The sequence below is a fragment of the Manis pentadactyla genome, chromosome 12 (assembly GCF_030020395.1).
Source record: "Manis pentadactyla isolate mManPen7 chromosome 12, mManPen7.hap1, whole genome shotgun sequence".
In the NCBI taxonomy this organism is placed as follows: Eukaryota; Metazoa; Chordata; class Mammalia; order Pholidota; family Manidae; genus Manis; species Manis pentadactyla.
Genome location: NC_080030.1, coordinates 48,876,907 through 48,904,836, shown reverse-complemented (window position 1 = coordinate 48,904,836; position 27,930 = coordinate 48,876,907). Strand labels below are relative to the sequence as shown.

Below are 27,930 nucleotides of genomic sequence, written 5' to 3'. Positions count from 1 at the left end.
GACTTCCTTATTTAAAATATTCTTATTAGGAAAAGAATTTTGTAAATTTTAGCAGACATCATAAAAGAAGAATGCAATCAAATAATTTAACAGTTGCTTTGAAATTAATATCATTCATTTTCTTTCCTTCCTTTTCATTAATGTCAAGTACATTTTCTTTTACAAATGTAACAGTTTCTGTTCCCAGACTGCTTATCTGTTGCAACAGAGGGAAAAAAACAATAATTACATAGATTACATAGTGCAGAAATCAGGTAACACTTTCACGTGACCAGAATTAATAAAATCACCAGTGAGGGACTGATGGCCTTTGGATGCCTTTTGATACTCTGAGAACACAGTATTTTCTAGAATACATAACCTGAATTTAATCATGAGAAAACACCACCATATATATATTTAAAACAAAAAAAAGTTGAGTATCATCTAGAGTACATAACCTGAATCTAATCATGAGAAAACACCAGTATATATATATATATATATATTAAAAAAAAAAAAGTTGGCAGGGGGAAAAAGGACTGTAAGATTTTTTAAATGTCAATGTCATAAGAAATAAAGACAGGCTACAGAAATGCTCTAGTTAAAAAAAGCTAAAGATACATGACAACTAAATGAATACCTGACCCTAGAATAGATCTGATAATGTGGAGTGAGAGGGGTCCTCTGAGGGACATCATGGACTCAACTGACAAAATTGGAATATAAACAGTACATTAAAGTATTGTATCGATGTTAAATTTACTTAAGTCAGTAACTATATTGTGATTATATATAAGAATCTCCTATACTTAGGAAATACTGAAATATTTCAGGGAAATGGGCTATGAGATATGATATAACTTTCTACCAAATGGTTCAGCAAAACAATTATTTTCATTCATAGATAAATATATAGAAAGAGAAAGAAAAGAGAGGGAGAAAGAGAATAAAAAGAGAACAAATGATAAAGTAAAGGTACAAAATGTTAACAATAGGTTTAAAGAGTAAGGTATTTTTGCAACTTTTCTGTAAATTTCAAATTGTTTCCAAATAGTTAAAGAAAAATTAACAGCTCTTGCCTACAGTAGAGTTCTCGGCTATCTATTTTCTCTCCATAGCATTCCAAATACAACACAGGAAGAGATGTTTGTGCCAAGTAACAAGAGTGCAAAGATATTTTAACACCATCTTTTATCAGTGATTGAAGGTTGCCAAAGCATTACATACCACCCGTTCTCACCAGAGCCCACTGCAAAGACCATTGGATATACTAGCAAATTAGATGGAATCATTTCCCATGAATTTCTCTCAACAGGGCTGCGATTCTAAAACCTTTTTGCATCCCACAACTTTCATTATTATTTCATACACAAATCTCTCAGCTAATCTCTTAGGCACTATCAGTATCAATCCATTGGATTCAATCTTTTGAACTGAAGCATTGAAGTATTTTAAGTCATGTGTGCATAGCTGGAGAATGTGGTACTCAGATAGCAGATCACCTCATCATATATCTACAACTCTTCACCACTTCCAAACTGCTGTCAGAATCCCGCAGCCTTAACGTCTATGACCTCACGTCTAAAGGTCCTCTATCAGCATTGGAGGTGTATCTGTAATATGCCTTATAAACTGATTTTTACCCCAAAGCAATGGAGGGAACTGTGCCTAAGACCAAAAATTAGGAGAGTTTTCTATAGTCATAACTAAAATTAAATTTTCAGCTCTACTTAGGAATTAGGAAATACCCATTCTCCAAAACACACTGAACACAGAATATATGTATATTGGCAAGTCTTTTCTATTCCTGTTTATAGTTTTGTTTTTTTTATCCTTTTGGCAGTGACTATCTCTGGGTTAAAACACTCATATGCGATTTTTGGCTTTGGCTTTTTACCCTAAATAATCTCCTTATAAATCATTTTCCCCTAAAAGTTCAATCAATAATTTTATTGAACAAATGTTTACTAAGAATCTACTTGGCATAAGATGCTTAGCCAGACTTACTGGGTGGCACCCTCCAGAGGAAAGATTCAAGGTTTTTTGTCACAAATAATTCCGAAGAAAACAATATGGGGACAGTAAGGGCAATGAAGTCCACTTCAAAAAAGCACAAAGAGCCAGAAATTAATTATGACCAACTGCAAGGGAATAAACTAGTCAAAGCACTAAAATTTAATGGGAAGATAATTTTAAAAGTAGGTGAAATTGGAGAGAAGTTAAATGAACACTATTATAGATTTCAAATTATGCATATTCCTCTCCATAAAACTTCCTGAAAGCAGTTAAAAACACACATGTACAAAACCAAGCAATTATAAATCCTCTGAAGCATGTAACTGTGATTAGCTGCTACTCTCAGCAATATAAAAATACTTTCACCGCAATTACATTCCAGCCTGTAATGTAATTTAAAACAAACAAGTCAGAGACATTGCTCAAATGACAGAACCAACAAATACAGATGCTTTGCATCAAGAAAATGAATCCACGGAAGAAACGTAACTGAGCAGGAGCTGCCCTCCAGGACCTGGAGCTCGGCTTCTGGTGGAACGGCGAGGCCCCCTTCTGGGCAGAGGCAGTTCGCTCCGCCTGGCTCAGCATCCACGGCAACCCTCACTGCGGTCAGTAAGCAGGCAAACCTGGGACTTTCTGCTGTGCACAACCTTCCCAGGCTTGTATTCACATTTTTCAATTTTAGTTTTAAATTCTAGATCTGGATTTTTATAAAAAGAAATCATTTGTATTTGATTTCAGATTAAACTAACCATCTATTTGATTGTGCCACCAGCATTCCCACCACCAAATGGCACACCCATCCCCTCTACCCTGCCCCCTTCGTCCGTGTTGCCATTGTCCTTATTGCCCTCCACAGACTGTAATAATCTATTAGGCTTATCATCTGTCTCCCTCTGCTAGAATATAAGTTCCACGAGGGTAGGATTCTTTGTTCTGTTCACTGACTCAGTGAACTTTTGTCTTTTTAAGGCTATCCATCTTCAAAGGAGGCATAAATAAGGCTAAATTATTACAGCAAGATGCTGTTATATAAAAATGACACTTAAGCACTTGTTTGAAAAGTATACATTTTCTCTAAATGCTTTATAAAAAACAAAAAAAAATCTCTTCTAAGGACCATATATAATCATGGTCTATATGTACACAACTCATGACAAATTCTAAGGAAATCACAGGCCAGAACACCCTGGGAGATCATAGTGTCTGCATAGAAAGAATCCAATTCCAAAATGCTAGGCCTGGAGCAGGTGCCCAGTGTGGCACACACCAGTCCAGACACACACCAGGTAACTGGGTCTGCACGCCATTCTCTGAAAGTCAGCACTTCCCTGGACTCGGCATAATGATGCTGGCAGGAAGGGCATACATGTTTACTAATGTCTAAAAAGCCAATCATTAATTTTCCTCTTCTTAAAATGTTCTTTCAGCTTTTAAAAAAGCTAATCATTGTTTACAATTGTCAGACTTTTAAAAAGTGCCAATTTGTTCCCTTAACACAGCAAATGATGAGAAACTATTTTCCCATGAGTTAAGGACAATATATAAACATACAACTCAATAATATCAACAGATTTCACTCCAAAAATTTCATCCAGGGGCATTAGGCTTCCATCAGAACAAATTCAAGATTTCTGACATTCCTTTTTCCGAACTTTTGATTTTGGTGCTGTGGAAAGAAGAGTAAGAGAAAATGAAGAGGTAGGCCCATGTCAGACTTTCTTTACACTGATCTGTTTTAAGTGAGGTACATTTTATACAGTAGAGGAAACTGACCATTTGGATTTTCTTGTTTGTAGAAGGTCTTTAACATTTCCACTGCTTCCTCAGCCCGAAATCCAGGAACACACTGATGCAATGAGAAATTGAAAATGACTATTGGCCTATGAAAATGTGTGTTGTATCCCATAAAAAGAGTAATATATAATTATGTAAACATATTTCAGATAATGTTAACACACTTTGGAGATATATGTAACATGGGTAAGGAAGTACATTTCCAGAAGAATAGACATACAGCCTCAGTCAAACATAACTCTCAAACAACTATTACTGAAGTTACTAGCTATGTGGTCTTGGGTAAGGTAGTTAAAATCTCTCTGCCTCAGTTTCCTCATATGCAAAATTAGGTAATTATAGAACTCAAGAGAGTTTTTTGTAAGGATTAAATGAGACTATATAAAATAATACGTATGAAAACCTGGCACATCATCAGGGACATTAAACATTAGTTACTTTTATCAACAGTTATTTATTGGTGGCCCACTAAGTGTTTGATGCGACAGAGCTAGAGTTGGCAGTCTGCAGCTAAGAATGAGCTCTCACATTTACAAAGCATTGTTAAAAGTAAAAAAAAGGAGATGCAACAGGCTAAAAATTTACTGTCAGGCTCCTTACAGAAAAATACATTGTCAGTTCTTTTAAAAGTGCTCAGCTCATTCTACCTTTGGTATTTAGAGAGATGAGATCAACACATGAGAAGAGCAAGAAATTGTGAGAATGGCAAGGAGGGATGTTGTGTGAAATACTATGTGGAGATGAAACTTGAACCTGCCTTAAAGATAGCAAATATTTAAAGAGACTGAGCAGAGCATTTCAAGGAAAGAGTAAATATGGATTTTGTGTGAGGAAACCTGTTGAGAGGGCCAGGGGATGATTATTAAGGGAGAATATGGAAGGAGATTCAAGAGATAAAATGAGATCAAAATAAATAGGGCATTGAAGGTGTGTCCCAGGAGTTTGGACTTGCTATACTGCATCTTTCTGAGGTGCATGAAATGATACAATGGAGATTCCAGGGAGGCATGGCCAGAAGCAGCGCCCAGGAGAGGTAGGAGACAGCGAGCTTCTCCACAGCAGTCTGGAGAGGCTGGTCCCCTGCTCAGAAGGAGCCTCCCTTTCCCCTGTGCCTCCAGTCAGCTCTTGCCTGGGCCTACAAAGCCTGTATAAACCTCCCCCATCAAAACAAATAAGCTTCTACAAGTTCAATGTTTTTGATTTCACATATAAGTGAGATGACACAGACAAGTCTTTCTCTGACTTACTTCATTTGGCATAGTGCCCTCAAGATCCATCTGTATTGTCCCAAATGGCAGAATTTCCTTCATTTTTATGGCTGAATAATATTCCATTTTATGTATGTGTGTGTAAATACATAGTGTGTATATACACAAACACATATTCTGTCAGTATATATCACATTTTCTTTATTGATACAGAGAGAATAATATCCCATTGTCAGTGTATGTGTATATTTTCTTTATATAAGCAGACAGCAGAATGGTAGCTGCCTGGGGTGGGAGAGTGGGGGAAGTAGACATTGATGAAAAGGCACAAATTTTCAGTTATAAGATAAATAGGTTCCAGGCTTTAGGGTCAGCATGGCAAGTACAGGCTCACAGTACTACACTGTACACTTGAATGCTGCTCTGAGTAGAGCTTAAATGTTCTCACCATAATAACAACAAAATGGTAATGATGTGAGGTGTTAAGGATGTGTTAACTAGCCTTACTGTGGCAAATCTTACACAATATATGTGCATTAAATCATCACATTGTATACCTTAAACATACACAATGTTATATGTCAACTATATCTCAATAGAGCTGGTGAAGAAAAACAATAACCTTCCTTCTGGGCTGCCACTCAGGCATGCTGCTACCCTCATTCTCCCTGAGAACATTCCAGACTCCTGGCCATCACTTTCGTGGCTCTCATTTCCTCCTTGACCTCATCCTGGCTGGCTTGTGCTCCCCGGACTCCCCTCAGGCCGCCCTCCCAGATCTCCCAGGCCCCTACTGACCAAAATCCTGGTTCCTTTCCATGCTCTTCAGTTTTCTGCAGGCGTGAAGACTACTAACCATATGGGCTTCCTTTTAGAACCCTCTCCTCCCTTGGCCCCCAAGTACTTCTGACCTTCTCAGCGCATCCTAACCATCATGGACCAAGCCCATTCTCTTCCCGCCATGGTGGTGGCTCCCCTGGGCTTCCACCTCTCCTCATGCACTCTCACGAGCACCCACATGCACAAAGCACCCTCCAGTCCTGCGGAGTCAGAGCAGAGGTCCTGAGCCTTGGCTGCTCAGCGGGACCGCTGAGGACTCTCCAAAAAGCTACTGATACTAATACAGTGCCCCCCCTACTCCCGCCTTCTTACTGAGCAGGACTGGGCGAGGGGGGCAGGCATGGGCATGCTTCAAATTCTACAGATGATTTTTAATATGCAGTTAAGGGATGAGCCCCACTGGGTCACAGGTGAGGGAAATTGCAACTCTCTAAGACACTAATATTTCCAAATATCCTATTACAGCTACAGATCTCTGGCTTTAATAGAAAGCACAAGTTCTTATTAAAATAAATTTTTAAAAACAGGGCAGCAACATATTATAAACTAATCACCACCTCTTTGAAAAGAATCATTCTGTAGGTGTTCTATAGGAACTTTAATGCTGCCTGTAATACAGTATGAAAAGAATCTACAATTCTGCAATAAAAAAACAGCATCCCACCTCTCACAGACTCCCTCATGCCCCCTTCCACCCAGCCCAGCCAAATAAAGGAAGAAAACACAGCAACCAGAAGCCTGGGATACCAGTGTTTTCTTTAGAATCTCAAACACTTAAAAAAAAAAAGAAACAGCACAGAATTTGGCATCCAAACTGGAAATATGGCTTCAAACAATGGTCATTCATTTCAGTGGAGCCAATTCAGCCAGGTATACACACTACAAACAAATGTATTGTTTGGTTCAGCCAAATCAACTCTGCACAGAGACATGTAGGAGAAAACTGTATGCATACACTCGATATCACTGCTGTGCTGGAGAGAAATGCTCTACCCCTGTCTGAAATCCAAGGGCTCATCTTTGTTCTGCCTGGAAGCTTTGAGAAATTCTTTACATCTTTCTCATACATGAAGTAGAGAGTCAGCAATTCACTTGCAAAGAGTTATGTAAGCAAAATCTGGGCCACTAAGAGAAGTGATTGGGAAAAATCAAATCACTTTGCAGATTTTTTTTAAATGATCAAGCTAATTGTATTGTTTACTCTCCACCATTCTATAACAATTTCTTCTCAGATACAATGTTAAAAGTCATCTATTCTGAGTATAGGATTTGTTGGTTAAGCTAATGTTCAGCTGGAAAAGCTAAAAATAGAGTGGTTTCCAAAACTTGTTGTCAGTGAGATTTAGCCAAATTTTGCCCTTCATAGATATTTAATATTCTCCTAAAAATATCTGAGGTCTTTGAAGTTACTGCCCACCATGTCCAGCATTTGTTAAATGCTTTTCTTTTTAGGGCATAATACTTTAGAATTAACCTTATATCTTGGAGAGAAAAACAATCAAACCGGTTTATGAAAATTGGTATGTGTCCACAGGCCAAACTCTGAAATATAACTTCCTACTGCTCATAGCCTTAAACATAAAAACTTTGAGAGATTTGGGTAGTTTAAAGGGTATGTAGAACTTCTCAGAAAAGATAAAAGAAATATGGATTCTTGGGTCTGGGAGAAATTTCCATATTGAAAAGGAAGGAAAAAATATAATGAAAATACAGGTATTGATTCCTAGACACTAAAAATAGTGTGAGGCAATCAAGCAAAATGACTGAGTTTGTGCAAAAATATTGTGTGTTCACTGTCAATAGCATCCACTGTACAAAGCAGTGAGGGAGGCCAACCTTTATACAAACTTGGTATGGAGCTAGGAACACTCACTGAGTGAGAACGCCAACAGTGGGAGTGTCTTCAAATACCCCTGAAGGTGTTGGTGAAGATTGTCAGGAGATACCTCTGAAGGCTTGGGAACTCTCCTTCAGAAGAGATTCTGTTAAGAGAGCTAAGTACTCACCTAGAAATGATTACCTGCGGTCTCATAGTGAGGCTAAAAATGACCTTGACAAGAGGTCCCAAGAGCCTGTTCGGGTCTAGCACGGCTTTTTGGCCTACTGACCACATACCTACTATTCCCAAGCCCATGAGATCAAAGTAACTAGAAGGAAAGAAAAAGCTCAAGCAAGTCATATTACCTGAAATGGTCTCCCAGTATTTGGTAATTCAGCAGAGGCAATATTTAGAACAGAGCCACAACCACCAAATCGTTCATTCTGACAGCCATATACAACCAGTGGGATTTATAAAAAAGAATTAAGGTCATGCAGAGAATGTGTAGTTCAAGCATGTATCATGACAAAATCAGGGTACGTTTATACCAGCCATCATCCTGGAGAGAAAAGCTCATGCTACTTTTGAAACACGAAGTTGAGGTTTAGTTTTAAAAATCACACAATCCAGTTACAAAAAAGAAAGCAGTTCAATGTATTTAGAAATTAGTACCTCACCATTGCAAATAGAATGAAAACTGAATTAAGTAAATGCTGACTGTTCACTATTTGGTGTTCTTTCTGGTTTTTCCTAAATCACTTTTTGTAATCATTAGAGAATTGGAGCCAGAAAGGATGCTGGAGTTTAATCCAGTGATTTTTACCTTTTAAAAATATCAGATTTTTCCCCAAATAAAACATAACCTGTGCCCAAATACAAAACAGACTAATGCTCAGCCACTCTGTAAGGCAGGATGGTGAGAAAATTCTAAGTTGGCCATAACCCCTCCCTCTCTTTACAGAGATTGTTCATATCATAGTCAAAACCTCTGCATTATTTTTAAACTGATAAAATTATTCACACAAATGCAGCAAAATCAGTACATAAAATATATGCAAGTCTGAAACTGAGTTTTTGAATTATCAATAATTTTTATAAAAGATCTTCAGAGACTAATTTGCTATACCCAGTATTTATATCACTTACTCTATAAAAGATACAATTCAAAGAGTTGTAACTTTATTAATTTCCCACTTATTTATAATTATAATATCATAAGTGATTTGTTTGTTTTTTACTTGGTATTTATTTCTAATATAAAATTTTTCATTTAATGTAATAGGTATCATGGCAAAAATAAAGAAATAAAAACATTATAAATAGAGAAAGAAAAAATTTTAATCACTTATAATCTATTATCCAAAGGCAAAATTTAAGACTTTTAAGTTTTCAGACTTCCCTGTTTTATAATCTACTTTAATGTAATTTATGATTTATCTTTACATAATAAAGTTAGTCCTAAGCTTTCTTTCTTATGCTTATTTGTTACTGATACAAAAGAAAAGGTAATTTTATTATCTAAAAAGCTTTCTTAAAACTTTTTCGCCAACGGATACTGTATCTTATAATGTCTACCATCTACAATAATGTTTCATATATCTCTGTTTTCATATATTAGAAAACAGGGTACATGTTGGGCCATTTTTGAGTTCCTAGGAAGGGTGAAAGACCCATGAAGTCAAAGGATACTCATCAGGCGGAGAGCAGCTGCACACATAATACAGGGCTCCACGGTGACATACAACACAGTGTGCTCAAATACTTCGGAAGGACTCTTGCCACTTCGATGACACCAATCGAGGGCCTGGTCAATGGCCACCATTTCCGCATGTCTCGTAGCCTGAAAAGAGAGCGGTGCCTGCAGTGACAATGCTCACTACACGTAACTGTATTTTACAAACTCTTAAAAATAAATACAAAAAGTGGGCCTAATATTTCCACCAACATTTTAACAAATTAAGGTTTCAGGACACCTTCAGCAGTTGACATGTATTCCCCAGGTCAAGTACTAGAACTCCAACCAGAGATACCTGATCTGAGGTGCCATACAAATTATGGTCTTAGTTTAGCCTAAAACATTTCAGTTAAAATGCCATAGAAAAGGTGAGTCTCAGAAAAGAGAGAGAAAGAAATGAGTCTAGGGTTTCTGAATATTTCAGGGGAAGCTTCAAATTTTCACAAGCAAGTACTCCAGTTTCAGATGTTTTCAAGGCTCTCACCTCAAAGCAAATCAATATTTAGTTTACTGAAATGTCATCAGATTTTTCTTTGGGATGAGATTTTATATACTGACAGATTCTACAGAGAAACAAAGATTTGCTCTCAGTCTCAGATACCTCATAGGAGATAGCAGAGTATGGAAGAAATTATACAGCATTTGGAATCAGCCACACTTAAATTTGAATACCAACCATGACATTACTAATGACATGGCCTTGGGCAAAATACATAACTTTTGTAAGCCTTGGTTTCCCCATATGTAAAATGGGGTATGAGGTACACTGACTTCTATACCTCATAAAGCAATCTGAATTAGGTGATGTAGAAGCCACCTAATGCTACTTACACACACACACACACACACACACACACACACACACACACACACACACACTGTGCTATGAGATCACTGTTAGTATTCATAGTGGCATTTATCAACAAACTCACACCAACTGATATTCAGTACATAAGCTGATACATAGTGGCTATTACAAGCCACTGTGCTAAATTCTAGGTGAGATGAAAAGTCTCTGTCCTCAAAAAGCATAACACTTGGTGGGGCAAACAAAAGGTGTTCACTATCTGTGACAGGATGTGAAAAATGCTGGCACAGTGGCTCATGGTGCCATGGAAGCCAAAGGCGGATGGGAACAATGCTGGCCCAGAATTATAAACTCAGAGGTTCCCAAACCTGGCTGCATACCAGAAGCAACTGAGCAGCTTTAAAAAAAAAAAAAGTTTCACCAATTTGGGTGCTTTTTAAAAATCAAATTCAGAACTACTGAATCAAATCTCCCATAGTTCTCAATAAATAATTGTTGGATTGAATCATCTCAATCAACTCTCTCTTTTATTGCTGAAGAACCAGAAGTTAAGGTAAGGTAGGATATATTAAAGACACACAACTGGGAGAGGTGATGCTGGTGGTGATGGGGGCCGGGGGTGGTAGTGGCAGAGCCAGAGGTAGGACTCAGGTCTCCTCATTTGGGTCAAGAGTTTTCTGTACTGTGTTTACACATTAATCTTCTGTAGGACACAGAATATCAAAATAAATTCACGTTAATTCAAGGTATAGAAGAAACCCAGGTCACTGTGGAGTTAGGTGGGTATCATTAGGACATCTGAAGCTCTCTTTAAAGATACCGTACCAAAACATAAAATACAAATAAGGAGATATAACAATTATTTAAAATACAGAGTTCCACACCCAAATAAGTATCTGTATATTCACTAATTGCTGTATTATGTTTATTACTTATCTCATGGATATTTTGATAGCCACATAATTGCTTTTTGAATCTGGGTTCCTACTCTGCATGTGTTTTGCTAAATCTGTTTTATTTTGGGTAGATGTGATGGATGAACTTTAAATTCCCACTAGCATGATTACTAACACCAATTTGTTCTCTGGCTCCTAAGATCATCTGATAAGATCTAAGTCTGTGTGAGTGGCATTATGGCTATAAGCTATCCTTGAGTACACCCAGTACTTCTCATAATCATAAAACTTAATACTTCCCTTATACTTACTGTGACACACTGTTCTAATATCATGTTCAAGAAGTGCTGCCTTAATTCATGAACTTCTCAACCTAACCACAAGAAATTATAAACCACACAAGTTCTTAAAGTGTAATAACACACTTAAGTACAGAGACAGCAGGTGGTAGAGACTTTATTCCTTTTAATTATCTGATACAGGGATAGTTTCCTTTACACAATACTTTTATACCTACAAAGTTGTAAATTGAGGGTGATTTTTTTAATTCACTAAGAGGAACATATTATTTAAAGGTACTAAAGAATGTGACATGAGTTAAATTGATACATTCTGTAAAGTAGAATTTTCAAATACCAGATTTGCTTAACATGGAGACAGACTCATTTTCTTCCGTACTGACACTTCAATATAATAAAATCCCCTCTTGGGTTTCAGTCAAGTTAGTAAAACTCCATAAATAGAAAATTAGCCCTGAAGATTTTATGGCTTCATTAAATGTTATGAATTTTCCAAGTTTAAAAAAATCAACATGTCTCACTTTTAAAATCAGAAAAAAAGAGGTGTTCAAAAAAAGAGACATTAAGGAAAACAACCCTTCCACTGACACCTGCGGAGCTGCACACAGATCCATGTTCCTGCCCACTGTGGTTAAGTTCACTGCACTCCTAACATCACTGTTGTATGTTTGCAATTATACTAATCAACTCACACACATTTTTGGTTTGATTAACTTCATTTCTTCCCTTCCCCACAACTTCATTGTTGTAGACCATAAGGCAGCCAACAGGAACTTCAATATTTTCCAGGGCTTGTTTGGCCTGAAAGACAAAATGGAAAAATCTGAGATTTAATGTTCAATATTTAAAAGACAATAGGAAAGAAAAAGATGCACCAGGAAGAGCATATACACAAGTAAACACTAGAACAAAGAAATGCAGCGCAGCTTTCCCTTTTCGCAAATACAGTTTCTCACACTAAGTGCCTGTGTTCTCTGTTGTGTCCAAATCAAGGGGACTCAGCTACAAATCCGCTTCATAGGTCCTGACCCTCACTCACCCCCAGTTCTTTCTTCTCATTAGAAACAGATATGAGCAAAAGATGGCTACTGATGTTCTTAAGTCACCAGGGCCTTGTGTAACTTTTCAGAGATTGTATACATATTTGCAAAGAGGTAAAAGAATAAACAACATGTATAAATACTTCATTGAATTTTTTTTCCTGTTGAAATTCTAGTTGCTTAATTATTTTTTGTTTCTCTACAACTTACAAAAATTATCCCCTAGAGCTCCAATAGCATGAAAGGTGACCAGACTGGATGTCTCCCTGGACCACAGTTTCTGCTCTAAGTGAGACAAGGAAAGCTTAAGAACTCTCTATGTGAAGAAAGCACATCCACTGTGGAGAACACTTTCAAAGCTCCTTTAAAAAGTAAACAGCTATAGCCTATGAACAAAATCTACTTGTAAGTATTTAATAGAAGAAAAAATATGTCCACACACACACACAAAAAAAAAAATTTGTAAAAGAATGTTCATAATAGCTTGATTCATAATAGCCAAAATCTGGAAACAGCACAACTTTCCATCAACAAAAGAATGGATAAATAAACTGTGGCAGAGGAACACAATGGAATACTATGCAGCAATAAAAGAAACTGATACACGCAACAACATGGGTGAATCTCAGACACACTGTGTAGAAAGTCAACACAAAAGCATACATTCCACATAATTCCCTTCACATGAAGTGCTAGAATAGGAAAAATGAAACCACAGTGATAGAAATTAGAACAGTGATTGCTTCATGGAAGGGGATGCACAGACTGATCAGAAAGGGCCAGAAGGAATTTTCTGAGTGGCTAAAATTTTCTCTATCTTGAAAAGGATTTGGGTGCACAGATGTTTACATAATTCAAAACTGAACAAAGAACACATTTAAGATCTGGGCATTTCACTCTATGTGAAGTTGAGCTCAATTAAAAAATATTAGGGTTCCAGAAACGGCAAAAACCACCATTACAGAAACAGCAAACCAATTATTATATTCACAGAGTCTCCCTTCTATCACAGGCTGTCTGTTTTTCTTCTAGCCCTACTGCTGAGGGAACCACAGCAGTCTGGGACCCAGGACAGTTAAAGAATACTTGTTCAGGCCGAGAGCAGAAGTAGGCAGGTAATGTTGGGTATGCCCTGAGGCTGCCACTGAGGGAATAAAGGAAGGGCGCGTGCAATCAATTCCATCTCACTGCAATCAAAAGAACCAAGGACAGCTGTTTCTAGAAAGGCATAGCATTTCTTATTTTGGCACTTTGGAAAACTAGATTCCCAGTGAAGTGTAGGTATTTACACATACCATAGGGCATACGTAGTGCAAAGTTGAAGACATTGCTGAAAACACTTGTGTTCTATCTCCTGCACTAGCCTCTTACTTCGCATTATACCTTATTTATAGAAGCCTTAACTTCCTACCGTAATGCTACCATGGATTGGTTCCTTAGCTACTTCAGCCATGTTCAACTGGCACCTAAATTTTCATTTGACCAAACCTGGTGGAAGGACAGGCAGACAGTGGCAGCAAACTGTGCCTCTTGCCCCTGCTCCAGGGTGGTGGGACGGACCTGGCAGTAGAAAGATGTAAGGAGACAGCATTGGAAGAAATAAGACTGTGTTCTTCAGAACTGTGTCATGAGCAACCCACAGGCTAGGTCTGTCCAGTTCTGTAATAACACTTAAAGTATGCCCACTTCATGCAAATTTCAGAAGTCTGAAGAGTTCCAAGACTTGGTGACTATATACTAATAAGTATATAAACACATCATAGGCTACCTCAGAAAGGAAAGCCAGGAGGAGGCCTGACAGCTAAGGAGGATGGAGATACTATATACCAGGGAGTTATGGAAATCATCACACAAAGAATATTATTTACAATAAGGTTAGGAGTACACATGGCCCCAGGTATGTATGAGAGATGAGTCATTTGTTCATCCAACAAACATCTGTGGAAGATCCTGAGACCGGGAAATTACCCTAGATTATTCAGGTGGCCCTAAATGCAACCACAAATGTCCTTAGGCGAGAGAGGCAGAGAGAGAGATCTCAAGATGTTACACTGTTGGCTTTGCAGATGGAGGACGGGGCCACGAGCCAAGCAAGGAATGCTGCCCTAGAAGCAAAGGCAAGGAGACGGGCTCCTCCAAGTCTCCAGGGGGTGCGCATACCTGCTGACATGCTGGTTTTGGCCCAAGGAAACCAATTTCAGACCTTTGGCCTCCAGGAACTATAAGGGAATAAACTTGCATTGTTTTTGGCCACCACGTTTGTAGTAATGGAAAAGATCCAAACATCCTTCAAAAGGTGAATGGTTAAATAAACTATGGCACATGTGTGCCATGGACTACTACATATCAATGAAAAGGAAGGAACTACTGATTCACTCAACAACTTGGATACACCTCCAGGAAATTATGCTGAATTAAAAAAACAACCCCAAATGGTTATATATTCATGTACATAATATTCCTGAATGACAGAATAATAGACTTGGAAACTAACATACCCTGGTAAGAGGAAGAGACAGGCTAAAGCTGGAAGAAAATATTTACAAACCACATATCCAACAGAGGTCTAGTATCTAGACTGCATAAAGAACTCTTGAAATCCAACAGTAAAAACAAACAATCCCATTAGAAAATGGGCAAACAACATTAACTGACTTTTCACCAAAGAGGGCATACAGACGGCAAATAAGTACATAAAAAGATATTCATATCCTTAACCATTAGGGAAATGCAAATGAAAACCACACTGAGATATTATTACACACCTACCAGAATGGCTAAAATAAAAACGCTGGCAAGACTGAAGAGAAACAGGATCGCTCATACATTGTGGTGGGAATGTAATGGTAGAGCCACTCAGGAAAATCGTTCAGCATGTTCTTAAAAAGCTGAACATGCATTTAACAAACGACCAAGCAATTGCCTTCTTAGACAGTCATACAAGGAAATGAAAACTTACATTCATACACTACATTAATTTGCATACAGACATGAATGTTCAGCCATTTTATTCAAATGGGCCAAAACTAGAAAGGATCCAAACATCCTTCAAAAGGTGAATGGCTAAATCAACTATGGCACATGCATGCCATGGACAACTACACAGCAACGAAAAGGAAGGAACTACTGATTCACTCAACAACTTGGATATACCTCCAGGAAATTATGCTGAATTAAAAAAACAACCCCAGAAGGGGCGGAAGATGGCGGCGTGAGTAGAGCAGCGGAAATCTCCTCCCAAAACCACATATATCTATGAAAATATAACAAAGACAACCCTTCCTAGAATAAAGACCAGAGGACACAGGACAATATCCAGACCACATCTGCACCTGAGAGAACCCGGGCCTCGTGAAGGGGGTAAGATACAAGCCCCGGCCGGCGGGAGCCGAGTGCCCCTCCCCCAAGCTCCTGGCGGGAGAAGAGCAGGCAGAGCAGGAGGGAGACGGAGCCCAGGACTGCAGAACACCCAGGCCCCGCCATCCGGGCCAGAGTGCAGGGCGCTCGATACTAGGAAAACAGGGCAGCAAGAACAGTGAGCAGGCACTGGAGGCTGGGCGACAGAGGACATAAGAAAAGCGCGCGACCATTTTTTTTTTGCTTTTTTGCTGTTTTGTTTTGGCGAGCGCTTTTTGGAAGTCTTAAAGGGATAGGGACCCCAATACTAGGGAAACAGGGCAGAAAGACCGACCGGTGAGCAGAGGCCTGAGGCTGGCACCGGAGAATAAAGAAAAACGAACGACCACCTTTTTTTTTAATTAAAAACTTTTTTTTTTTTTTAATTAAAAAAAATTTTTTTTTTCTTTTTTTTTGGTGGGCGTTGTTTTGTTTTGGCGGGTACTTTTTGGAAGTCTTAAAGGGGCAGGGCGGGTCACTTAATCCAGAGGTAGGGAATCCGGGATCTCTGGGCACCCTAACCCCTGGGCTGCAGGGAGCAGGGAGGCCCCTTACGGAGATAAATAGCCTCCCAGCAGCTCCTGCTCCAACGCGACTCCACCATTTTGGAGTAGCTGCCCGAGCCAGGCCACGCCCACAGCAACAGCGGAGATTAACTCCATAGCAGCTGGGCAGGAAGCAGAAGCCCTGTCTGCGCGCAGCTGCGCAGCACAAGCCACTAGAGGCCGCTGTTCTCCCAGGAGAGGAGGGCCACAAACCAACAAGAAAGGAAGTCCTTCCAGCCGTCACTCGTCCCAGTTCTGCAGACTATTCCTATCACCATGAAAAGGCAAAGCTACAGGCAGACAAAGATCACAGAGAAAACACCAGAGAAGGAGACAGACCTAACCAGTCTCCCTGAAAAAGAATTCAAAATAAGAATCATAAACATGCTGACAGAGATGCAGAGAAATACGCAAGAGAAATGGGATGAAGTCCGGAAGGAGATCACAGATGCCAGAAAGGAGATCGCAGAAATGAAACAAACTCTGGAAGGGTTTATAAGCAGAATGGATAGAATGCAAGAGGCCATTGATGGAATTGAAATCAGAGAACAGGAACGCATAGAAGCTGACATAGAGAGAGACAAAAGGATCTCCAGGAATGAAACAATATTAAGAGAACTGTGTGACCAATCCAAAAGGAACAATATCCGTATTATAGGGATCCCAGAAGAAGAAGAGAGAGGAAAAGAGATGGAAAGTATCTTAGAAGAAATAATTGCTGAAAACTTCCCCACACTGGGGGAGGAAGTAATCGAACAGACCACGGAAATACACAGAACCCCCAACAGAAAGGATCCAAGAAGGGCAACACCAAGACACATAATAATTAAAATGGCAAAGATCAAGGACAAGGAAAGAGTGTTAAAGGCAGCTAGAGAGAAAAAGGTCACCTATAAAGGGAAACCCATCAGGCTAACGTCAGATTTCTCAACAGAAACCCTACAGGCCAGAAGAGAATGGCATGATATATTTAATACAATGAAACAGAAGGGCCTTGAACCAAGGATACTGTATCCAGCACGACTATCATTCAAATATGACGGTGGGATTAAACAATTCCCAGACAAACAAAAGCTGAGGGAATTTGCTTCCCACAAACCACCTCTACAGAACATCTTACAGGGACTGCTCTAGATAGGAGCACTCCTAGAAAGAGCACAGCACAAAACACCCAACATATGAAGAATCAAGGAGGAGGAACAAGAAGGGAGAGAAGAAAAGAATCTCCAGATAGTGTATATAACAGCTCAATAAGCGAGCTAAGTTAGGCAATAAGATACTAAAGAGGCTAACCTTGAACCTTTGTAACCACGAATTTAAAGCCTGCAATGGCAATAAGTACATATCTTTCAATAGTCACCCTAAATGTTAATGGGTTGAATGCACCAATCAAAAGACACAGAGTAACAGAATGGATAAAAAAGCAAGACCCATCTATATGCTGCTTACAAGAAACTCACCTCAAACCCAAAGACATGTACAGACTAAAAGTCAAGGGATGGAAAAACATATTTCAAGCAAACAACAGTGAGAAGAAAGCAGGGGTGGCAGTACTAATATCAGACAAAATAGACTTCAAAACAAAGAAAGTAACAAGAGATAAAGAAGGACACTACATAATGATAAAGGGCTCAGTCAAACAAGAGGATATAACCATTCTAAATATATATGCACCCAACACAGGAGCACCAGCATATGTGAAACAAATACTAACAGAACTAAAGGGGGATATAGACTGCAATGCATTCATTCTAGGAGACTTCAACACACCACTCACCCCAAAGGATAGATCCACTGGGCAGAAAATAAGTAAGGACACGGAAGCACTGAACAACACAGTAGAGCAGATGGACCTAATAGACATCTATAGAACTCTACATCCAAAAGCAGCGGGATATACATTCTTCTCAAGTGCACATGGAACATTCTCCAGAATAGACCACATACTAGGCCACAAAAAGAGCCTCAGAAAATTCCAAAAGATTGAAATCCTACCAACCAACTTTTCAGACCACAAAGGCATAAAACTAGAAATAAACTGTACAAAGAAAGCAAAGAGGCTCACAAACACATGGAGGCTTAACAACACGCTCCTAAATAATCAATGGATCAATGACCAAATCAAAATGGAGATCCAGCAATATATGGAAACAAATGACAACAACAACACTAAGCCCCAACTTCTGTGGGACACAGCAAAAGCAGTCTTAAGAGGAAAGTATATAGCAATCCAAGCATATTTAAAAAAGGAAGAGCAATCCCAAATGAATGGTCTAATGTCACAATTATCGAAATTGGAAAAAGAAGAACAGATGAGGCCTAAGGTCAGCAGAAGGAGGGACATAATAAAGATCAGAGAAGAAATAAATAAAATTGAGAAGAATAAAACAATAGCAAAAATCAATGAAACCAAGAGCTGGTTCTTCGAGAAAATAAACAAAATAGATAAGCCTCTAGCCAGACTTATTAAGAAGAAGAGAGAGTCAACACAAATCAACAGTATCAGAAACGAGAAAGGAAAAATCATGACGGACCCCACGGAAATGCAAAGAATTATTGGAGAATACTATGAAAACCTATATGCTAACAAGCTGGGAAACCTAGGAGAAATGGACAACTTCCTAGAAAAATATAACCTTCCAAGATTGACCCAGGAAGAAACAGAAAATCTAAACAGACCAATTACCAGCAACGAAATTGAAGCGGTAATCAAAAAACTACCAAAGAACAAAACCCCCGGGCCAGATGGATTTACCTCGGAATTTTATCAGACATACAGGGAAGACATAATACCCATTCTCCTTAAAGTTTTCCAAAAAATAGAGGAGGAGGGGATACTCCCAAACTCATTCTATGAAGCTAACATCACCCTAATACCAAAACCAGGCAAAGACACCACCAAAAAAGAAAACTACAGACCAATATCCCTGATGAACGTAGATGCAAAAATACTCAACAAAATATTAGCAAACCGAATTCAAAAATACATCAAAAGGATCATACACCATGACCAAGTGGGATTCATCCCAGGGATGCAAGGATGGTACAACATTCGAAAGTCCATCAACATCATCCACCACATCAACAAAAAGAAAGACAAAAACCACATGATCATCTCCATAGATGCTGAAAAAGCATTTGACAAAGTTCAACATCCATTCATGTTAAAAACTCTCAGCAAAATGGGAATAGAGGGCAAGTACCTCAACATAATAAAGGCCATCTATGATAAACCAACAGCCAACATTATATTGAACAGCGAGAAGCTGAAAGCATTTCCGCTGAGATCAGGAACTAGACAGGGATGCCCACTCTCTCCACTGTTATTTAACATAGTACTGGAGGTCCTAGCCACGGCAATCAGACAAAATAAAGAAATACAAGGAATCCAGATTGGTAAAGAAGAAGTTAAACTGTCACTATTTGCAGATGACATAATACTGTACATAAAAAACCCTAAAGACTCCACCCCAAAACTACTAGAACTGTTATCGGAATACAGCAAAGTTGCAGGATACAAAATCAACACACAGAAATCTGTGGCTTTCCTATATACTAACAATGAACCAACAGAAAGAGAAATCAGGAAAACAACTCCATTCACAATTGCATCAAAAAAAATAAAATACCTAGGAATAAACCTAACCAAAGAAGTGAAAGACTTATACTCTGAAAACTACAAGTCACTCTTAAGAGAAATTAAAGGGGAAACTAACAGATGGAAACTCATCCCATGCTCGTGGCTAGGAAGAATTAATATCGTTAAAATGGCCATCCTGCCCAAAGCAATATACAGATGTGATGCAATCCCTATGAAACTACCAGCAACATTCTTCAATGAACTGGAACAAATAATTCAAAAATTCATATGGAAACACCAAAGACCCCGAATAGCCAAAGCAATCCTGAGAAAGAAGAATAAAGTAGGGGGGATCTCACTCCCCAACTTCAAGCTCTACTATAAAGCCATAGTAATCAAGACAATTTGGTACTGGCACAAGAGCAGAGCCACAGACCAATGGAACAGACTAGAGAATCCAGACATTAACCCAGACATATATGGTCAATTAATATTTGATAAAGGAGCCATGGACATACAATGGCGAAATGACAGTCTCTTCAACAGGTGGTGCTGGCAAAACTGGACAGCTACATGTAGGAGAATGAAACTGGACCATTGTCTAACCCCATATACAAAAGTAAACTCAAAATGGATCAAAGACCTGAATGTAAGCCATGAAACCATTAAACTCTTGGAAGAAAACATAGGCGAAAACCTCTTAGACATAAACATGAGTGACCTCTTCTTGAACATATCTCCCCGGGCAAGGAAAACAACAGCAAAAATGAGTAAGTGGGACTATATTAAGCTGAAAAGCTTCTGTACAGCAAAAGACACCATCAATAGAACAAAAAGGATCCCTACAGTATGGGAGAATATATTTGAAAATGTCACATCCGATAAAGGCTTGACGTCCAGAATATATAAGGAGCTCACACGCCTCAACAAACAAAAAACAAATAACCCAATTAAAAAATGGGCAGAGGAACTGAACAGACAGTTCTCCAAAAAAGAAATACAGATGGCCAACAGACACATGAAAAGATGCTCCACATCGCTAATTATCAGAGAAATGCAAATTAAAACTACAATGAGGTATCACCTCACACCAGTAAGGATGGCTGCCATCCAAAAGACAAACAACAACAAATGTTGGCGAGGCTGTGGAGAAAGGGGAACCCTCCTACACTGCTGGTGGGAATGTAAACTTGTTCAACCATTGTGGAAAGCAGTATGGAGGTACATCAAAATGCTCAAAACAGACATACCATTTGACCCAGGAATTCCACTCCTAGGAATTTACCCTAAGAACGCAGCAATCAAGTTTGAGAAAGACAGATGCACCCCTATGTTTATTGCAGCACTATTTACAATAGTCAAGAATTGGAAGCAACCTAAATGTCCATCGATAGATGAATGGATAAAGAAGATGTGGTACATATACACAATGGAATACTACTCAGCCATAAGAAAAGGGCAAATCCAATCATTTGCAGCAACATGGATGGAGCTGGAGGGTATTATGCTCAGTGAAACAAGCCAAGCGGAGAAAGAGAAATACCAAATGATTTCACTTATCTGTGGAATATAAGAACAAAGGAAAAACTGAAGGAACAAAACAGCACCAGAATCACAGAACTCAAGAATGGACTAACAGGTACCAAAGGGAAAGGGACTGGGGAGGATGGGTGGGTAGGGAGGGATAAGGGGGGGAGAAGTAGGGGGGTATTAAGATTAACATGCATGTGGGGGTAGGAGAAAAGGGAGGGCTGTACAACACAGAGAAGGCAAGTAGTGATTCTACAACATTTTGCTATGCTGATGGACAGTGACTGTAAAGGGGTTTATAGGGGGGACCTGGTATAGGGGAGAGCCTAGTAAACATAATATTCATCATGTAAGTGTAGATTAGTGATACCAAAAACAAAGAAAAAAAAAAAAAAAAGGGCAGTTCCTGTGTGGTAACCTCCAACGAGTTCTACACAAGGGTATAAAGGGCATATAAAAGTGTAGGCAAAGGGTCTGTTTGTGTTTATACAGAGGATCAAAGCCTAATTGGGCTACCCCGAAAATGAACTAAGATACGATATGAAAAAGAACTTCCAACATCAGCACTCTCTGGAAGACTCATGCCAGAAGATGATCATCAAAAAACCCCAACAAAGATCCACGCACTGCTACAGCAGTAGATGCACTCATCCCACCAGTTCCTGGACTTGCCATGGGAATGAGGAAGGAGATATCTAAGCTGGCCTGTGCATACAGTAAAACAACAAATTTGACTGGATCTATACTGTTGGAACTCAACCAAGAATTTGGAGAAGTGCAAATTGTAGCGCTCCAAACTCTTACAACTACAGACTATTTACTGTTAAAAAAACATATGGCATGTGAACAGTCCCCAGGAATGGGTTGTTTTACTTTGTCTGATTTCTCTCAGACTGTTCAAGTTCAGTTGGACAATATCCACCATATCATAGATAAGTTTTCACAAATGCCTAAGGTGCCTTAATGGTTTTCTTGGTTTCACTGGAGATGGCTGGTAATTACAGATATGCTTTGGTTATGTAACTATACTCCTATTATGTTAATGTGTGTGTGCAATTTAAGTAGTAGCTTAAAACCTATACATGCTGAAGTTACTCTACAAGAAGATTTGTCAAAGAAATAATCAATCTTCCCATGTTTTCTTCCGCCTGCTACTTCTATAGCTTTTCTTCTTCCTTCCTAATTACAACCCTTAAATAGAATTCGTGCCTCATATCAAATTTACCGAGTATCATAATTTTTCCAAGTGGTAAAGACACCTCAAGACAAATGCTGGGCATAGAAGCCACAGGGCATAAATATGCAAAGAAGTAAAAAGCTAACCTTTTCAAACAATAAGGCTTCCCTCTCACTTACCAACTTCACATTTCCCTGTATGGCCCCAGAAGATGACTGGTTAGCCAGAGACGGGTAAGATTCCTCAAGGGAGGAACAACCTAAGACGGGCACAGTCGCAGGGGGGTCATCAGGTGAGAAATTGGGGATCAACAGAGGTGAGGCTTAGAACCTCACCCCCCCTGTTCTAAGAGAAATCTTCTGCATACGTGGATGTTTTATTGCCCTGGTCTAGCTTGGATTAACACATAGTCTACAGGCACACACCTGATCATCTACATTTGCTCTCTTACAACACTAAACTATGTTTTCTACCTTTATCTTGCATCTACCTACCACTTCAGCATTTTATTAAAAATAATAATAATAAAGAGAGAAATGTGGTATCCACATATAAATCAAGTATAAAAACCAAATGAGTATTCATATTTGAACTGACTGTGTAGAGTTCATAATGCATGAGCAAAACCGAAAGTTTCTGTGATGACTGCCCTTGTACTGTTCACTATGTAACTTATTCATTATGTAAGAATTTGTTCTACATGTAAGAACTTGTTTGTTATGCCTCAGAAGATTGGAGAGTGACGAAAATTAGGCTTGGGGTGGATTAATGATTGTGCATTGAGCACTGACTCCCCTATACAGAATTTTATTGTCGTTAACAACCATTTGATCAATAAATATGAGAGATGCCCTCACAAAAAAAAAAAAAAAAAAGGACAGACTTCCAATGGTAAAATAAATAAGTAACCGGGATGTAATGTATAGCATAAGGAATATAGTCAAGATATTGTAACAGCTTGGTAGGGTGATAGCTGGAACCTAGAATTATGTATATAAATGTTCTACCACTGTGTTGTATACTTGAAACTAATGTAATGTAATACTGTGTGTTAACTACCCTTCAATAAAAAATAATTATTTTAAAAAAAAAACAAAAAAAAAACAACCCCAAATGGTTATATATTCATGTACATAATATTCCTGAATGACAGAATCATAGACTTGGTGAACAGATTAGTGCTCACCAGAGTTTAGGGTTTGGGAAGGTATGGTGGCTATGAAGGGGTAGCATGAGGGAGCCTTGTGGTGATAGAACTACTCTGGTAGTTAAAACTTAACATTTGATAAAACTGCATAGAACTACATATGCACACAAGTGCCTATGAAGCTGAAGCAATCTGGATAAGCTATGCAGGTCACATGAATGTCATTTTCCTGGTTTTGATACTGTACTATAGTTATGTAAGATGTTATCACTGGAGGAAACTGGGTGAATGGGCCTTCCCTGTATGCTTTATGCAATTTTCTGTGAATCTATAATTATTTCAAAATGAAAAGTCATAATACATAAATAAAGGTGGAGTATCTAGCAGTGGAGAGTAAGAAGTGATAACCTCATGAGGTAGGAAGAAAACCAGGAGTGCCTGGTGTTACGGAAGACCCCAGAAAAATGGTGGAAATGAAAACCAGTGGCTTGAAGAGTGACTCGTCTATAGGTTAAACTTCTAGCTTCCAACTTTTACAGCAGACTGTTAGAACTACACCTCAAGTTTTCTGATATTGAGCTTGCAAATAGTAAGAGTTTACAACTCATTTAAAAATGTACTTCGACCCAGGACTCCTTTAAGCCCTTAATAAGTGTTAATTCATTTAGTTAACACTCTTCTGAAATAGGTTCAATGATCTTTCCCATTTTACAGATGAGGAAACAGAAATGGGGAGGTCATGGAATTTACCCATGTGAGAGGCTGGGACTAAAACCCAGGCAATCTGGTTCTGTTCATTCATTTGTTCAACAAATATTTGTGCAGCACCTGCCAGGTAGCAGGTTCTTGGCCACTCTGCGTCTAATCTCTACTCTAGTCACCACTGATTAGCTACTTTATTGCTATTTGGGTTTGAAGTAAGCCTAGTTGAAGGGATAAAAGGAGAGGGAACACTTAGTAAGAGAGTAAGACATAGAAAGGTTCAGGATAAAAAAACTGCAAGAGAATAAACAAATGCAGAGGATCTTCTGTAAAACTGTCTCCTGAAGGATTCTATGTATGGCTAGGTGGCTGTTTCAAACCTGTAGAGGAGAAGCCAAGACCAATTGGAAAGGGAGTAGGTGGCAGGGGAAAGCGAGACCCATGTTGCCAAATGGGGTTCCAAGTCCTGACTTGTTCCCCTGGAAGATAGGTGGGCCCTCCTACAGAACAGCTCAGAGGCCCCGCAGCTCTCTCTCCTCAGGCCTCTCCTGCGCTCAGGACCCTCCTCTTTCCTTTGGATTTTCTCTTTTTTCTTCAGGCAAATTTACCTCCTTTCACTGTATTTTCCGCCTCTCAATATTATCTTCTTACTTACTCAGAGTAACTTGCTTTTTGTGAAAGCCTTTAACTGCTGTCCAAAGTAGAGAGAAAAAATACAAGTGATGGGTTTATTTTAAAAGGGCAAAGAACAATCTTGATGACGACTTGCCTAGCCTGCCATGCTGAGCGTGAGTGGGTAAGCAATTGGGACACTGGGTTAGGGAGGGTGTGATAGCACCACCCCAAATCCCACTGAAGTGAGTTTAGGTGAATTGCTTTCAATAAGGTATGCATTTGCTTTACTGACAAATAGATTTAATTAAGCTGAAAATAATTTTCAATCTGTCCCATCTTATACCTTCCAACTCTCCCACCAACTCTTCTGTCAAGTCTGATCATTCCTTTACAAATGCAAAAAAATTCAGGCAAAATGGGTCTGAAATTTGTGCAGGTCAGTTTGAATTTAACTAGCTTGTCTCTGTTGGGAGAGGCCAAGGCTTAGTTACTATTTAAAATGGCAGGTTGCTCTTCCATAACTTAACAAATTAGCAACTTTCAAAACTGAAGAATGAAATATCTCTTCTCCTAGCCCAAACACTGGTCTCCACTTTGCTTTCCAGAGTCATCTTTTGCTCTCATCAAGACCTGCCCAGGTGTGGATAATGACTGCTCTATGAGGGCAGAGACTGTAGCATCTCTAAAGCCATCACTGCTACAAACTACTTTCTAGTGATGTGGTGGTAAAACCTGGGGCTGCGGGACTGGCCTCAGCTTGCACAGACTCTTGATGAGTCTCCAGATATATTTCCTACAAAAGAAAAAATTAGGGGAAAGACAATGTAGTCAGAACAATTCTTAGGCAGAACATAATAACATCCAAAATGTTAAACTACACAGCTGTATTGCTAGTGCCTCTTAGAAGCTCTGCTTTCCTGCTATCAACTTTAAATTCCTCAACAAGGTACTGAGAGCCTGCCAACTTCCACCCACCCTCCCCACCAGCCAACTGAGCCAGCCTGAGTTTTCCTTATTCTCCTATGTCCTTGACTCTTAACCTTTGAAAAGGTTAAAATCCCCTCTGAGAATCTGATGAAAGTTATGGACTGTCTCATGTGAAAAAGGCATATGCACATAGTGTTTTTACATATAGTTACAGGATTTACAGATCCCCCTAAATCCTGGGCCCCAGGTTAGGAAGGCCTGTTCCAAACAGATAGGTGGATCACCTCCTAACCCAAGGCAAAGTCCTTCATTTCCTTACACTTGGCAGTACCTCTGTTTGATCAACGTTTCCTGTCTTTTACACCAACCCCCATCCCTTTTGTCCTTTTAAAATTCAGAAAGCATCCTCTAACTGACCTCAACTGACTTGCTCAGGATTTTGTTACCTGTTAATCTGATTGCACTTTATATCTGTCTCTTACTTTGTACCCTGGGCACGTAACTTAACTAACTTCTTCATCTGGGCATGGCTTAATTTCATCAATTAAACAGTGTGCTTCTGGGAGGCAAGCACTGGATGCAGGCACTAGCAAGCCTGTCCTGCTCACCTCTGCAACCCTAGCACCCAGCAGAAGACCTAATACATAAGCAACAATCAGAGTTGCATTTCCTGGAATGGTTAAGTGTCTGGACTTGATTTCTTTTTTAATTTCCTTCAAGCTTAACACAATATTATACTAATACTAGATGCCCAGAAAATGCATTATTACAATATATGGTCAATTTATCCTAGAAAATGTGCAACTTTCTCTCTCCCTCTCTCTCCCCATCCTCCCCCCCTTCACCTTTTTCCTTAAAAAAGTGAATGAATACCCAACTACGGAATTAACTATAGGAGAATAGAGGCCACTGAGAACAGGGAGACTATTTTTTTAAAAAAGCTTAAAAAATATTTTACAGCTTTAGAGATATGTAAAACTAAAAGTCATTTCATATATGTAATATGGGTGTGCATATCTTTATATACATATACACATATATGTCAAACACACTTTTATCCCTATTAAAGACCTCGATGGCACATTTAAGTATAGGTAAAGCTTGGGTTATATACAGATATGATTAGAGACCTCCTTCATCAGCAGTCCTGAAGAGAGCAAGCGAAGGAAATAAAAAGAGAAGAGTAGGACGGACGAATGAATGAACAGTACCCGGACTGTTTTTACTTACTCTCTACCAGTAAGATCCTCGGCTTCCTTCCTTCTACTGGATATATTCAAGGGGTCAAAAATACAAAACAAGGTGACTTCGCGGATTTTCGAGTATGTCCACAGTTAAGGGGGGCGCAGCACGTACGTGCCAACTGCAGCTAAACTGGGGTAAGTTTGGCGCATATTTCACGCTGCTGAAAGAGAAATGATTTCTGTATATTTGTGGTCTTCCTTCTCCCAAAGCTATGTGAGAAGGAGTTAAAGAAAATTTCACGACAGTGCAGCCAGCTGTTTAGCCGGAAAACGAGAGCGCCGGCGAGATTATGGTGACGAGAAGACACTCACGGGACATGTGCTCACACGCTCGGTCCGGACGAGGGCCGGAGATAGTTCCTACCCGCGGCTCCTCACCATTTGCATTGCCTCCTCCATCCATTTTTCGGTCTCCTCTGCAGACAACGAACACTTGCCGCCGGCAGCCGGCAGGTATCCCGCCTTGGCCTCCATACCGTCCCGGGAACGCGGTGCCCAGCGCCAGACGCCGCGGCGGAGGAGCGCCGCCAGCGGAACGCGCCAGCTGCGGGTCGCCGTTTCCGGAGGAGTCGAACATTGAGGCACTCCGGAGCAAATTCTGGACGGACCTGGGTACCCGGACCAGTG

The 27,930-nt window shown here is 39.4% G+C and overlaps 1 protein-coding gene across 1 annotated transcript; it reads right to left on the bottom strand.

Moving 5' to 3' along the window:
* ADAT2 (adenosine deaminase tRNA specific 2) lies at positions 1 to 27,926 on the bottom strand. The gene is made up of 6 exons (XM_036906837.2): positions 27,682 to 27,926; positions 12,097 to 12,201; positions 9,352 to 9,502; positions 8,028 to 8,134; positions 3,775 to 3,847; positions 1 to 3,667 (listed from the first exon to the last, which is right to left on the bottom strand). Exons 1-6 carry the CDS (start codon positions 27,775 to 27,777, stop codon positions 3,624 to 3,626), a joined length of 576 nt encoding a protein of 191 aa, XP_036762732.1. The 5' UTR covers positions 27,778 to 27,926; the 3' UTR covers positions 1 to 3,623.
* Between the last annotated feature and the right edge of the window lie 4 nt (positions 27,927 to 27,930).